Genomic DNA, 13646 nt, shown 5'->3' on the forward strand with positions numbered 1-13646 from the left:
ACCGCGATTTCGCTGGAAGCGGGTGCAATTTTTCAGATTAGCACCCGCTCCCGGCGAAATCCTGCGGTTATCCTTATGACAAATTTTTAATTATATATATAAACAAACGAGAGCTCAGTATCCAGGTATCGCGTATGTTCCGTTTCTTCGCACTCGCCAGTTTTGGCAATAGGCATTCTCCGTTCAGTTAAGGCATATAATAACGGGAATACTGTGATGAGTTAAGCGATGCACCATGGCAGGCAGTATACGCAATTCAACTTGTCCTCCTTCCGTCCCTGCCTACTTATGAGGTTATATACCTAAAACATGGCGTTTTTGGCTACTTTTGAGGTTATGGTACAAAAGACACTACATGCTTTGGGATTCTTTCTTTAGTTGTAACATATAGTACTGCTCTTTCTCTTTAATTTGAGAATTGCAGAGTTCAATTACCATTTTTCTTTACCAAGTTACGCAGATTTGAAATTACGAGATATGTCCCATTATGTCTTGAGAATTTGCTTTAAATAATTTGAGGCAGACACTATCTACCCCGAACAACCCCAAACACCAATTTTCAACAGAAAACACCCAGTAAAAAATGTCTTTACCTTTTTGTAAAAAAAATATGTTAATATTTTTTGAGAAAATGATTCTTTAGTCTGGGGTTAAAAAATCAACTATTCTATAAAAATATTAAGTTTTTGGAATATCATTGTTTGACCTTCTAATTGATGTAAACAAAAAAATAAAAAATTTTTTTTTTAAATTCCGTTCATATAAAAGTTTGTGATGGAAGTACATGAAAAATGAAACTAATTTCTTTAGAAAGCTGACGTATTGTTTTGTGAATGTCTTTTCTAGAAAATAAATCTTCTTCGTTGAAAATACAACCAATTCCTTCAAAGTTCAAGTGCGTAGTTTAAAATTATTTGTAATACTTGAAGAATCATATTTTTGTTTGTAATTTATATTTTTTATTTAAAATTAAATTTATTTAGTAAAAATTTGAAGTGTTTTTTCAGAAACGAAGGATATATTATTTAAAAATGAAAGTATTTGGTAGAAAATTAATGAAATTTTTTTTTAATGATGGACATTCTTCATTATTTCATGTCAGTACAAAGATACTGGTAACTTGGAATAAAATGTAAAAAACAATTGATTGTAGAAATAAATAAAAAAAGTTTCAAGAATTAATGATTGAAACACAAATAGAAAATCTTTTGAATTTGTCCATGAATAATGACATGTTAAAAACGGTACAAAATAATGGAGAACCAAGACCAATGTTCTAGAGAGTACATTTTCTACATTGAAATTTTTCTAGGCGTAAATCATTTAATAAAAAATAACACAAATAGCGACATTTTTTTATGCCATTCGGCGAGGCTCTTGAGGAGTGTCTGCAATGCAGAGGATTCGAGCAGCTTCCAGTCTCCCTGTGAATTCCTCAACCATTCCGATAAGCGACTCATCGAGATCATTTCTCTTCTCCCCACCACGACATTCAACAAACATCTACGAGTAGCAATTCTGCTAGCTTTTTCCATCCGCGCATGCGCAATAAATACGTTCACTTGCTTCTTCCTGCCTTTCAAGCAATAGTGAGGGGATACAAAAAAGGAGATTCACGATAACTTGTAAAAAACAATTCTTAACTGACTTTGGATTTTTGTTTTTAACTAATTCAGCGATACATTTTGAAGTGATTCTTTTCGGTTCATTTTAAATTTTTTTGTTGTTTAAACTTCTATTTAAATGCAAAGGGTACAAAAAGTTGATTTTTTCGTTTTGTTTGCTAATCTTCACAAAAAAATGTGTCTATGATCAGCATCGCTAGACTTTATGCACGGGGTAGTTGAGAGCAAAAAAATTACATTGTCAAGTTAAAATTTTTTTGCGATAAAGTTACTTGCTTTTATCGAAAAAATAATATTTGATTATACGTGTTTAATAATGAAAAATCAGCATGCAATATTTTTTGTTAATTTTATAAACAAATTCCCAGTATGGACATTTAGAGGCTAGAAGAAATTGTTTTTTTCTTCATTTTCCTCGAATCATGTCGTCCGTGGTGTTTAATGATGAGAAACTAGTCTGCGTAATTTTTTATTAATTTTATAAACAAATTATATAAACAAATGCCCAGTGTAGACATTGAAAGGCAGAAAGAAATCGTTTTGTCTCTTAGTTCTCCTAACATTATGTCGCTAATGATGTAATTGTAATAATTATAATTTGACCGCATTATTAATATTCATATGATAGAAAATACGTAATATTCCATAATATAATATTGGTAAGAGTATTAATGCATATTGACCCTCAATAATAAATTTCTTTGAGAATTTGTTTTAAGGTCAGGTAAAACTAAATACAATTTAATTTTTTTCAATGGTAGCTTTCTTCAATGTATTTTATTAATGTGTAAACCATTACATAAATTCCTGTAGGAAGGGAAATTTGCAATGAATTTGGTTAATATCGCAGTTAAAATATAAAAAAATTTTTCATCAAAGCATTAACAGACTTGTCCAGGCGTTTGACAACTTTAACTTCCAAGTACAAATGTTTGATTGTTCGGTGCATTCGTTAAATATGCACATTCGTATTTTATCCACTATTTACTCTGTAACAGTAAGCCAAAGCCTTAATGTTCTTCAAATAGTACTCCTTGAAATACTCTCCAAATTGGACTGTAGTTGGGTCAGCCAATAGACCCTTTACAAAGTTGTCTATCATAATTTTCAATGCAGATTCGTCTGTCTCTTTCATCAATGCTCGCAACTGCTTGTACATCATAATCTGTCGACAAAATTTAAATAAAATATGTTCATGCAAAGGAAAATGAAATTAAAATAACCACAAATCAAGTACATTACTTATAAAATATCATGATAAAATTATATATTACCTGTTTTCTTTGGAATCTATTTTATATCAATTCTTTCGCAAAGCTCTATCGATATGCCAGGTGCAGAATAACCTGCAAGAAAATGACATTATTGTTTCGTAAGATTGATAATAAATTGTGATAAATTCGACATCGAGATAAAACTTACCTAAACATCGCAGGTTCCATTTCGCACGACCATGCATTATAAAATGCCGGGACTATGTCTGACATAAAGACTTTTGGTTGAAGGGAACGTCCTATTTTGTCCTTGATGCAGGAGAAAAATATTTTCATAACTTCTTCGTCCGAACGATTGGATACCAGAAACGCACATGGAAATCCTTCTCGCATTTCGTATAATACGAGCACAGTGTTGCATTCGAATCCATATGCATTCAGACCGTGGCTTCCGCCTGAGCACATGCAGTCGTCACCATACTGGAGCAACATTTCCTTTTGCTCTTCGTTCATTATGATCAAAACGAAATCTTCCTTTTGTAGCTGTGAGTATTTTTCGCATGTAATATCTTGGGGTTTGTAGTAAAACACACACTTATCTTCTTACATCTCATTCAGACATGCTTCGATGCTTATCGCATCATTTGAGTGTCGAACGGATTTACTATTCAAATTAAAGCAGCGTTAAATATTATGCAAATCGTTTCTTGTCAAAAGATAGTGGCGGTCCAAATCATTAGCGCCCAGAGATCTTTTAACATCGTTCAGAATTTCTAAAAATGGAGCTTTTGCTGCTATTTTGGATGCTACTCTTCTTCTCTACTTCTAAAAGGTATAGACACACCAGCTCGGACATGTTGTCGCCTGCATGTGTCATGATAAATTTAACTTCATGTGTACCGTCTTAAAGCACAGTAGCCTTTATCTCCGCAGGGCACATTCCATTATTCTTCCTACTCACATGAGTTTTCAGATGTCTTTGACCTGTAACATAAAAATTAAAATGACCGTCACTATTATTTTTAACTAAAAATTTATACACGCGAGGGAAACGGTATCACGTATTTTGCGAATGACCCCCTAGCGTAAATTAAAAACTATAAAATTGTAAAAGATTTAAAAATGAAACTAAACTATTTGAACATGTTTCAATACATGCGTTCAATTCAAAGTTGTTTCATATTGAAAAATTCTAGTTTAAAACTATTTAATGTTGAAAGGTTCAAGCTGAAATCTGATTGACACGATACATAATCGTAGAATTTACAGTTTTAAAAGATTTAAAAAGGGGAAAGTCATGCAAATTTTAAAATATTGGAAATCATTCTGACTTTTTTACATAATAAACTCAGAATATGGCTTAAAGACTTGTTCCTTATTCCGAGGGTTTTAACTCATAAAAAATGGAAAAAATATGAACTAAGAAAGAAAGCTAACTTAAAGTAATAAGTAAAAAAACTACGTGCTGTCAACGGAATGTATGAACAGCGTACACGTGTAGATCATTATTGTTATTTCTGATATTCGGTACATACCTTCTCCTCTAGACATGTATAGGGCGTTTTCACACAACTCTTGGTAGGATGGGATCCATGGTTAGCAGTAAATTTCGACCGAGTCTCAGATACAATTTTACTTTTTCATTAAGAAAATTCGTTTGCATCCTTGAATTGAAGACTCTCAAAAGTGACGACTGCATCATGTCTTTCATTTAGATGGTCATACAACTCACTTTTCCTTGAAAGTTCATCCTTGCATAACGCGCAAATTAATTGTTTTTTCCTGTCCTTTCCTCCGTGAGTTTTAAATGACTTTTAAGATTTTCTAAATGTACAAAACGCTTATCACATAAATCACATGTATGCTGTCTGTTCAGCCTAATGATGTTATCAACTGCATCTGAAATAATATAAACCTATTACTAGATAATAAGTTAGAAGGGCTGGACAGTTGACGTACAAAATAATTTTGGCTCTGATACCACTTTACTCTAAATGTTTTAAATGAGACTATAAATTTTATTTGCAGAAACTTTCACCTACTATTTAATTATAATTTTAAGGGCCAGGACATAACGTACATACAATTTTGGCTTCGATAACTCTTCATCGTAAATTTTTAATGAGATCATCAATTTTGATCTGCAATAATGTATTATATAAGCTGCAAATACCAGGATATAACCTGCAAAAAATTGATTTCCACTCTGAATTTTTAAATGAGATCAATTTCATTCCCAGAAATGTACAAGATATATATTATTTACCAGTATGAAATTTCTTGTCGTGAGACATCAAATTCTTTTTTTCTGTGAAGGTTTTATAACAGAAATTACAAACAGAAGTTGCATCATAAGTCTTGAGGGGTGCTATTTCATCAATTTTCTCTCAAAACATTTATAATCAATGTGAATGTTGCAATTTACCAGCATGTCTTGTAAGCTTAACTCGTTCAACGTTATACTATATGACGAATTTAAATTATTTAAAAAAAGATAGTGAGTAATTTTGTTTATATAAATTGTTTTTAAAATTAATAAAAAACATCGCAGGATAATTTTCCATTATTAAACATCACTGGCGACATGATTTGAGGGAAATTAAGGCCATGTGACGACTGGGTCACGTGACCTGATTCCTATCTTACCACCACTAAAAAGGTGGATCTGGTCCTAAATTAAAAAAAATATTAAAAAAGCAAACAAAATTTTTACAACAAAAAACTTTTTTCATAATTATACAAATTTAGGACCAGACCCACCATTCTTAGTGATTCTTGTTTAGTATCCAAAATTTTCAACTCAATGTGGCGCTTCGTGTGAATGTAAGTTAGGAAACAAAAAAAGTATCGGTAAGGTAGGAATCTGGCCACGTGACCCACTCAGCACATGGCCTTAAGAGAAAAAACGATTTCTTTGTGCCTTTAAATGTCCACACTAGGAATTTGTTTATAAAATTAACAAAAAACATCGCATGACAATTTTCCATCATTAAACATCACGGACGACATGATTTGAGGAAATTAAGAGAAAACCCGATTTCTTTCTCTATTTTAATGCTTACAATGGGCATTTGTTTATATAATTTGTTTATAAGATTATTACAAAATATCGGATGATAAATTGCCATAATCACAGACTATTTGTTAAGTTTATTTGCTTATGACAATTAACTTAACAATGTGATTTTTTTCTTTTAACTACGCCCGTGTATGTAGTCTAGCTATGCTGATCATAGACACATTTTTTTCATGAAAATAAGCAAACAAAACGAAAAAATCGACTTTTTTACTCTCTGACACCAACTTAAGTCACTCTACACGAAGACTGCGGAGAGAAGAAACTGACCTTATTTTCTTCTTCTCTTTGGCTCGAGAAAAGAAAAGAGCGAGCGACGCTTCGCTCGTAGTCCTTGCTTTCATTGAAGTTGAAGAAATTTCAGGTTCGACATATTCAACTTTGTCAAAAATGTGTGCACAGGATTTCAACAATAAAGCCCTGAGGCTTATACAGTGCTATCCATCATTGAGGACAGTATTTAAATCCAAGTATAGCCATAAATGTTCACTGTAACTATTTATACGGAATCAAGATATAGATATATTGAATAGCTTATTCATTTTAAATTTGATTATATTCCATTTCATAATGGAAAATAAAACCAAAAAATAGATATCGCACCTACCCCTTAGTCTGATTTTTAAACGTAATTTTGTTGAGAAAAAAACACGGATATTAAAGAAAAGTATAATATTTTTCTCAATTCCTAAAGAAAATTCAACAAAAGGTAGGAGAAAGTGGTGCGAGACGGTGCCCAAAATCTTTTACGATAATTAAGTTGTAACGTGTAAGAACTTGCAGAAACAAATATTAGTGAAAATTTTCTCCCAGTTATCATTTAAAAGTTCCACATATGTTTTAGAAAAATGGAGCGAACTAATTTTTCAGAAATTAAGTATCAACCTTTGTAGGTTAGGCGGGGTGACATGGAATACGCGGCGGGTAAGAAAGAACGCATGGTGGGGCAGTATGGAACAATTGGAATATCAATTTTAATTTGTAAATAATTTTGAAAATTTAAAAAAAAGGAACAAATCAAAATGTGTGCCATAGAACACCAACTGAAAGAGACATAATGTCAAAATACGTATTTCAGGTGGAACATAACCTAAAGAATTAAGGCAGAGGAAGGATGAGACATTAAAGGAATTTAAAATAAAACATTATTCTAAAAATAAAATTTTAAGAAAAATATCCATATTACTTGAATCCTACGTAGATACAAGGATGAAAAAACTAAATTTGAATAAAAAATTTATTTGGTAGTTATTCTTTTTCGACTACAGCACAAATAGGAACTAATGTTTTTCGTGCATAAAGAATTTACGAAAATAAAATTAAACTTCCTTCGATAAACCGCTTCCATGCTATTATTTTGCACATATTTAGCAACTTTGCGACGAAAAAGCGTTGATAAATCAACTTCGTATTTACTTTCAGCTTGGCGATAATTTAACTCACGTTTCTTATGTTTTCGATTGCCCTTTTCAAACTTTCCTCAGAGCAGTTATGTCTATCAGTCTTCCTTTTATAATTTCGCATTTTAATAACCATTTTAATCTCGACCGGCGACCGGCTACACTGACAGTGACTGCGACAGGTCAAGTACGCGGATCTTACGGTGTTAAATTACGCCCCATTCAGCTTGTTGCATCTCGCCTCCAATGACAATTTTATTTGAAATCCGTAATTTTCTTTTCTAAATAATTTATAATTAAATCTAATGTCAAAAACAGAAAATTTAAAGTTCTTTTTTTGAAATTATTATAAGAGAAAATGGGATAATAACATTATTAGTACTTTATTTTCTCTCGAAAATCACATCATTCTTAAGTTTTGAAGTATGAAAAATGTGCACTTAATTTCTGATACAATTGACATAAGATATCCATTCTTTTTGCACTTTCCTCAATTTATTAGACTTATTTTTATTTTATAAAATAATATCAAACTTAAAGCGTTCTATTTTACCCGCCTGTTCCGTCCCGCCCAACCTTCCCGTGCTTTGTGTAGACAAAATTCAAACGAAAAGAACAGATGACACACTTACTTATAATGTAAACAATGTAAAAAAAGTTTTTTTGTATAATTCTGCAGAATATTTTTGTAATAAGGAAAATTTTGTAAACTAGCGCGCATCAGTCACATCAGGTGTTTCAGACTGAATGGGAGAAACACAAGAGGTCTGCACGCTGAGCCGTCGGGGGCCAAACAATAATTAAATTTGCACGGGACAAAACTTTTTTTTATATCAAATCAGAAAAAAATTATTTTCACCATAAGTGTTTTTTTTAAGAAACTGTTAAATTCAACAATAAAATGGATAATTTTTGTTTTTTCCGGTTTTATTGTTTAATTGAATGAATTTCGGAAAACAATATCCAAATGTACTTATAATGAAAAATCATTTTATGCCAAGATATTAAAAAAAGAAATATTCGTCTCATGTTAGTTAGTTAGTTGTGTCACGGACAGGGAGCCCCCTATGGAGCTCCCTTGCTGCTCAAGTTATAAAGCCTATTGTGCCACAGCCTTAACTATCGGTGACAGAAGTTGACCCTAGACCTCTTGATGAAGCACAGTAAGTCAATCACCGACAGCCTTGTAGCTTCATCAGGTCCATGAAATGGGACCCAAGGGTTTGATTCCTGAGCCTATTCAACGCCCGGCACTGGCATAGTACATGAAATTATGTTTCATCATACCTGTCACATCCTCTGCACTCTGTAGAGAGGTTATACCCCATTTTTTACATGTGGTAGTTCAAGTGGTTATACACAGTGAGCATCTGAACCACTGTCCTTACGTCTTTCTGTGGTAAACCCAGGATTTCCCCGGCTCTGTCCATTCCACACGAATAGCGCAGGATGGACTTCGCCTGTCGGCAACCCTGGACCTGTTCCCAGTATTCTCGGTGCTTAGTGCGGATCCAGCTTTTGATGGCAAGACCGATGCAGCAAGACGCTAGTCCCAGTGCCGGTTCCGGCCCTATGTATTCACTTGCCGCACCCCTTCTTGCCAGTTGGTCCACTTTTCGTTGCCCTTGATCCCTGTGTGGCAAGGGACCCATATGAGAGTCACTTTATTTTTTTTCTGCATGTTGGTGCAATTCCTTTTTGCATTCCCAAACCAGTTCTGATGTTATATCTGGTGTTCCCACTGCAGTTAGTGTCGCTGAGCTGTCTAAACAGATCGTAATCTGTCTTCCAGCAGAGCTCTTCTCTAATAGTATCTCAGGACATCGAAGAACGGCAAGGACCTCCGCCTGAAAGACAGTAGCATGTCTCCCAAGTGGGATCACCACTTCTCTCCTCCTCGCACTGTCATTCATTCCTGCTCCTGGCCCTCCCTCTCTCCTGGAGTCATCCGTATACTAGATTTCCCCTTTGAGGAGTGGGTTACCATTTCCTTTCCACGCATCCCTACTTGGAATGCAGACACGGAAAGCCCTAGTCAAGTCGAAGCGTTTTGTTATTCTGTCCTGCCTCATCTCAAGAATCGTCAGTGAGCTGATGTCACTTGGGAGCCTAGTGTGTCTAGTCCCCCGAGTCCATTTGTGTACTCTAACCAGGCGACCTATCGCGTGTTCCGCTTTTGCAGTTATCGTGAGGTGTAGAGGTTCTTCGTAGAGTAAAGCCATGCAAGCATTTTAGGCCCTATTCCCCACGTCAACCCAAAAGCTCTCCAACACATCCAGAAAGTCATGACGAATTTCCTGCATTGGGTCTCCAGGTTCTTTGCCCAGTTCAGTTTGCTATCTAGGACTACTCCCAGATATTTAACCGAGTCTGAAAACGTCAGCCTCTCACCACAAAAAATAGGAGCGCCAACTTTCGTCATCTTGTACCTCTCTTTGGAAATTACCATACTGGTATTTTCCGGATTTACTGAGAACTCTGAGCTAACACACCAGAGATATACAATGCGCAGCGCCGAACTTGTAAGGCCCATCAACATTTCCAGATGAGCCCCCCTAACTAGGATTATAAAGTCATCCGCAAATCCCTGAGTATAACACCCCTCTTTATTAAGCCTAAAAAGGAGGCCATCCACTACCATGCACCACAGGAGGGGCGACAGGACACCCCCTGAGGACACCCCCGTGACTCTACTCCTTTAACTAGGCTTTCACCACATCTGTTTTCGAGTCTTCTTCGGCGTATCATGCTTCCTATCCAGCTTACCAGCTGGTTTGGCACTCCACGTCTCAAAGCTGCCTGCCTTAAAAGCATGCTGCCCTCTGTGCAGCGGTGAAGCCAAAAGTACCTCATCCCTGATATGTCTCTCAACCAACCTCTTCAGCTTCTTTAGAATAAAAGACGTTAAGCTAATCGGTCTAAAATCTTTTGCAGCAGTGTAGTCCTCCCTCCCAGGTTTGGGAATAAAGGCCAATCTACCGTCCTGCCATGTTGATGGCACATGTTTTAGAGCGATGCTTGCCCTAAATAACTTCGTCAGAGAAGAGATCACAAATTCCAGGCCTTTTTGTGAAAGTACTGGGTAGATGCTATCCGCCTCTGGTGATTTAAAGGAGCAGAAGGAACCTAGGACTAATTCTACGTTTTTGCAGTCTACGACCTTTGAGGCGAAACTACAATCGGCCCTCCTCCACTCTTGGCCCCAGTCTTCCTCCTATGGGTCGGTTTGAAAATGCTGAAAACCCGGGAAGTGAACAACCATCAGGCGGTTCAGCATTGCGTCTTCGACTTCGGCAAAATCGCCATTTGTGAGCCTTATAAGCCCGAGGCGAGCTTCCGGGTTTTTCGCTAAGATTTTGTGGAACCTTGCTGTTTCCGGAATATCTTTGGATTCCTCACAGAAGCCTCTCCAGTCTTCCTGCTCATATCTCCTTATATTTCTATTGTATTCATACTGAGCCGTCATATAGATGTCCCAATCTGAAGGCAATTTAGTTCGATTTGCCCTATTGCACAGCGCTCCTATCGTTTTGTGAAGTTTCTGCAGGTGCGTATTCCACCATTCTGCTCCTTTCCTAGACTTAACTGTGCTTTTAGGGCAATTGCTTTCATACGATGTAATCAGAGCTCTTCGCAGAAAATACACCGAGTGCTCTAACTCATCAACGTTGCCGTAGTCTGAGAGAAATTCCACTATCCTTCCTCTGAGTTCCTCTTTATATGAGTCCCAGAGTCTATTTCTAGGCTTTCTGATTGTTTAAACCACTGGTTTACCTAGGTTTAGCTGAAACAAGATATATTTGTGGTGCGAGAGAGACTCCTTATCAGAGAATCTTCAGTCCATTACCATATTCCTCAGCCGCTCCGAGCATAGAGCCAGATCGAAAAACTCACTCCTGTTTTTAATCTGGAATGTGGGAGTATCTCCTCGATTCAGAATCTTCATAATCAGTGCCCGCTAGATATTCAATTAAATCTCTTCCTCTGTCATTCATATTTGTGCTCCCCCACACCGTATGGTGAGAGTTCACATCACATTCCAACAGGAGAGGAATCCTGTTCTCCTGGAAGTTCTGCATTAGAATCTCCACCTCTCTGGGGGGCGGGGATCCATCCACATCGCCAGGGATATAAGCCGAGGCAATTACAATCTCTAGTGTTTCTCCGCTTCCACCCCGAGCCTCACCTTGATAACAGTGAGATCCCTGGAGCAAATCTTAGGCACCAAAATCGCATCCATACCCTTGACAGTTATGCATGTCTTTGGCGCTTTTTCGAGCGGCCCCTTATAAATAGTGCCACACCCTGACAAGCTGCTAATCCGGGGAAATCCCGAACGCTTCTGGTCCCCCTGAGGAGCCCTGTTGGGTCACCCTGAAGGTAAACCTATCTGCCCCCAATTAGGGCCGGTTGTCTAGAACCGCAACAGCTCTTATTGCTGATTCAGGAAGTCCGACTGCCAAAATCCAGCCACTCCCCTTCTGCCTGCATCCATGCCCCTCGGAGTATGCCTTCCACGAATCCGTCCTTGGAGACGGGTTTTCGAAGATCAGGCGCTTCAGAACGGTCGTCGGATTCTAGGGTTTTCCGCGAATCAGAAAGGTCGCTCTGCGGTACCTTTGCATACATTCCGTCCCCCTGAGCGCCAGGTTTAGTCCATCTTAGAGCCTAAACGTAGGTGTCCTCTCCTCTTTGCCAACTAGTCTCTCGACCAAATATCCGCGGCCTCAACCACGATGGACTCCGACCTGATGAAGATGTCGTTGAATCTGTGGGGGCGTACCGCGCGGGGTAAAGCGTAATTCTCTTTAGAGATTTCCTCTCTGAGCCTATCCAGATAATCGAGAGCTAGAAAGGTGTCAGGCCAAAAAATGGTTTCAGTTTTAAATTATTTGAAAATAATGTTTAGAAAAATTTCTACTCAAATGAAGTACATAAACGTAGCCTGTAAATGAGTATCTCTTACTCAGTCATAAAATGCATAGATATTTCATATTTCGGCTCTAGTGAAGCAGAGTGCAAACACAATAAAATATATTATTAGAAAATTAACGAAAATTTATTACAATTCTTACAATAAAGTACACGACAACCAGAAAATTGCTTTTTCTAAACCATAAAAGTAATTATGTCAAATAAATTCGAGTTAATATATGTAACCTAAATCTAGTAAACGATTTTTAAGGCATATAGTAAATGTTATTTCTTTTCCACGTTCTGATTAACTAAACAATTTAAGAGTATTCGGTTTAATTTAATTAAATACTTTATCGGACCATATACATACATATATGCAGAATGAAAATGTCAGAAGTCAGAACTTATATTATATCTAGAATCAGGTATTTTTAGTAATAGCGTTTAATTAGTCTTCATATTCACAGTCGGATTCATATTCCTCATCCAGGAGCAGCTCTTCAGGAAAACCAACGGCTGAAACGTCTTGTGGCATAATTGCTTGAAGATAGTCGAATATAGAAACCAATTTGTACTGACTAATACATTCTACTATCCACTCGTGTGCGATTGGAACCGCTTCGGTTTTTTTAAACCACTCCTCTGTAACACAATTATAATAAAAAATTTACTCGTTTGCACTTTTACAGTCTTATAAGATTTTCAGAAAGCTTATTTGGCTATGAATACTTGTTAATCATATTGAAGCAGTTCTCCCGCAAGTGTTTTAGTATATTGTTGACAGGCAGGGATGCTTTTCAGACCATTAACAAGTGAATGCTTGGCATCTCCAAGAGCGCCAATGATAAGGACGATTAGTTTAACAGAATATTCCGGGTACAATCGTTGCAACTCCCTCATAAGGGAGTTGCAATCTTTTCATTCTCCTTGGCTATGATGTTTCTGTCAGCTGGTGCCGAAAATTCGATAAAGAACATGGTTCGCTTCTCGAAGTCAAGAAGAACCATGTCTCGCCTCGAGTGTGCAATAGAAACAATTGTCGAGAATATAAAGTTCCAGTAAATGCGGCACTTCCCATTCTCGACAATTGACTCGATTTCCCTAGGAGCGTTTAGAGGAGTGATATTAAGGTTAATGCCGTAAGAATGACCGAGATGGTAATAATGCACTCTTAGTGCCGCATTGTGCCTTTGGGTGTAGGTCGTTCCTGCATGAGTTGGACAACTAGATAGTATGTGAGCTAAATGCTCGGGGTGTGCATGGCATGCCCTGCAGCTATCATCGGGAATGTCTTGGCTCAAAATGTGGTGGCGGTATGTTAAGGTGGAAATGACACCGTCTTAGCATTCAAAAATGAAACCCTCCGTACCAGACTTCAATCCGGGCGATTTACGGAAAGCAAACGTCAGCTCAC

General features: G+C 36.8%; 1 protein-coding gene and 1 long non-coding RNA gene across 4 annotated transcripts in view; both read right to left on the minus strand.

Moving 5' to 3' along the window:
- Nucleotides 1-2448: 2448 nt before the first annotated feature.
- Nucleotides 2449-5016, minus strand: LOC117181890. The gene is made up of 5 exons (XR_004468200.1): nucleotides 4882-5016; nucleotides 4375-4738; nucleotides 3048-3823; nucleotides 2900-2971; nucleotides 2449-2790 (listed from the first exon to the last, which is right to left on the minus strand). It is a non-coding gene; the product is annotated as an uncharacterized LOC117181890 (long non-coding RNA).
- A 7558-nt stretch (nucleotides 5017-12574) lies between these two features.
- The window catches only part of LOC117181338 (breast cancer type 1 susceptibility protein homolog), a 149666-nt gene continuing 148594 nt past the window's right edge, over nucleotides 12575-13646 (minus strand). For 2 of the 3 annotated variants that reach the window (XM_033373905.1, XM_033373906.1), the window contains one exon: nucleotides 12575-12874. In XM_033373905.1, coding sequence (XP_033229796.1) covers nucleotides 12681-12874 — 194 coding nt within the window. In that variant the 3' untranslated portion in view covers nucleotides 12575-12680. The remainder of the gene's footprint in view (nucleotides 12875-13646) is intronic. The other variant, XR_004468110.1, reaches the window with a different exon arrangement.

This window comes from Belonocnema kinseyi, chromosome 10 (genome assembly GCF_010883055.1).
Source record: "Belonocnema kinseyi isolate 2016_QV_RU_SX_M_011 chromosome 10, B_treatae_v1, whole genome shotgun sequence".
Taxonomy (NCBI): domain Eukaryota; kingdom Metazoa; phylum Arthropoda; class Insecta; order Hymenoptera; family Cynipidae; genus Belonocnema; species Belonocnema kinseyi.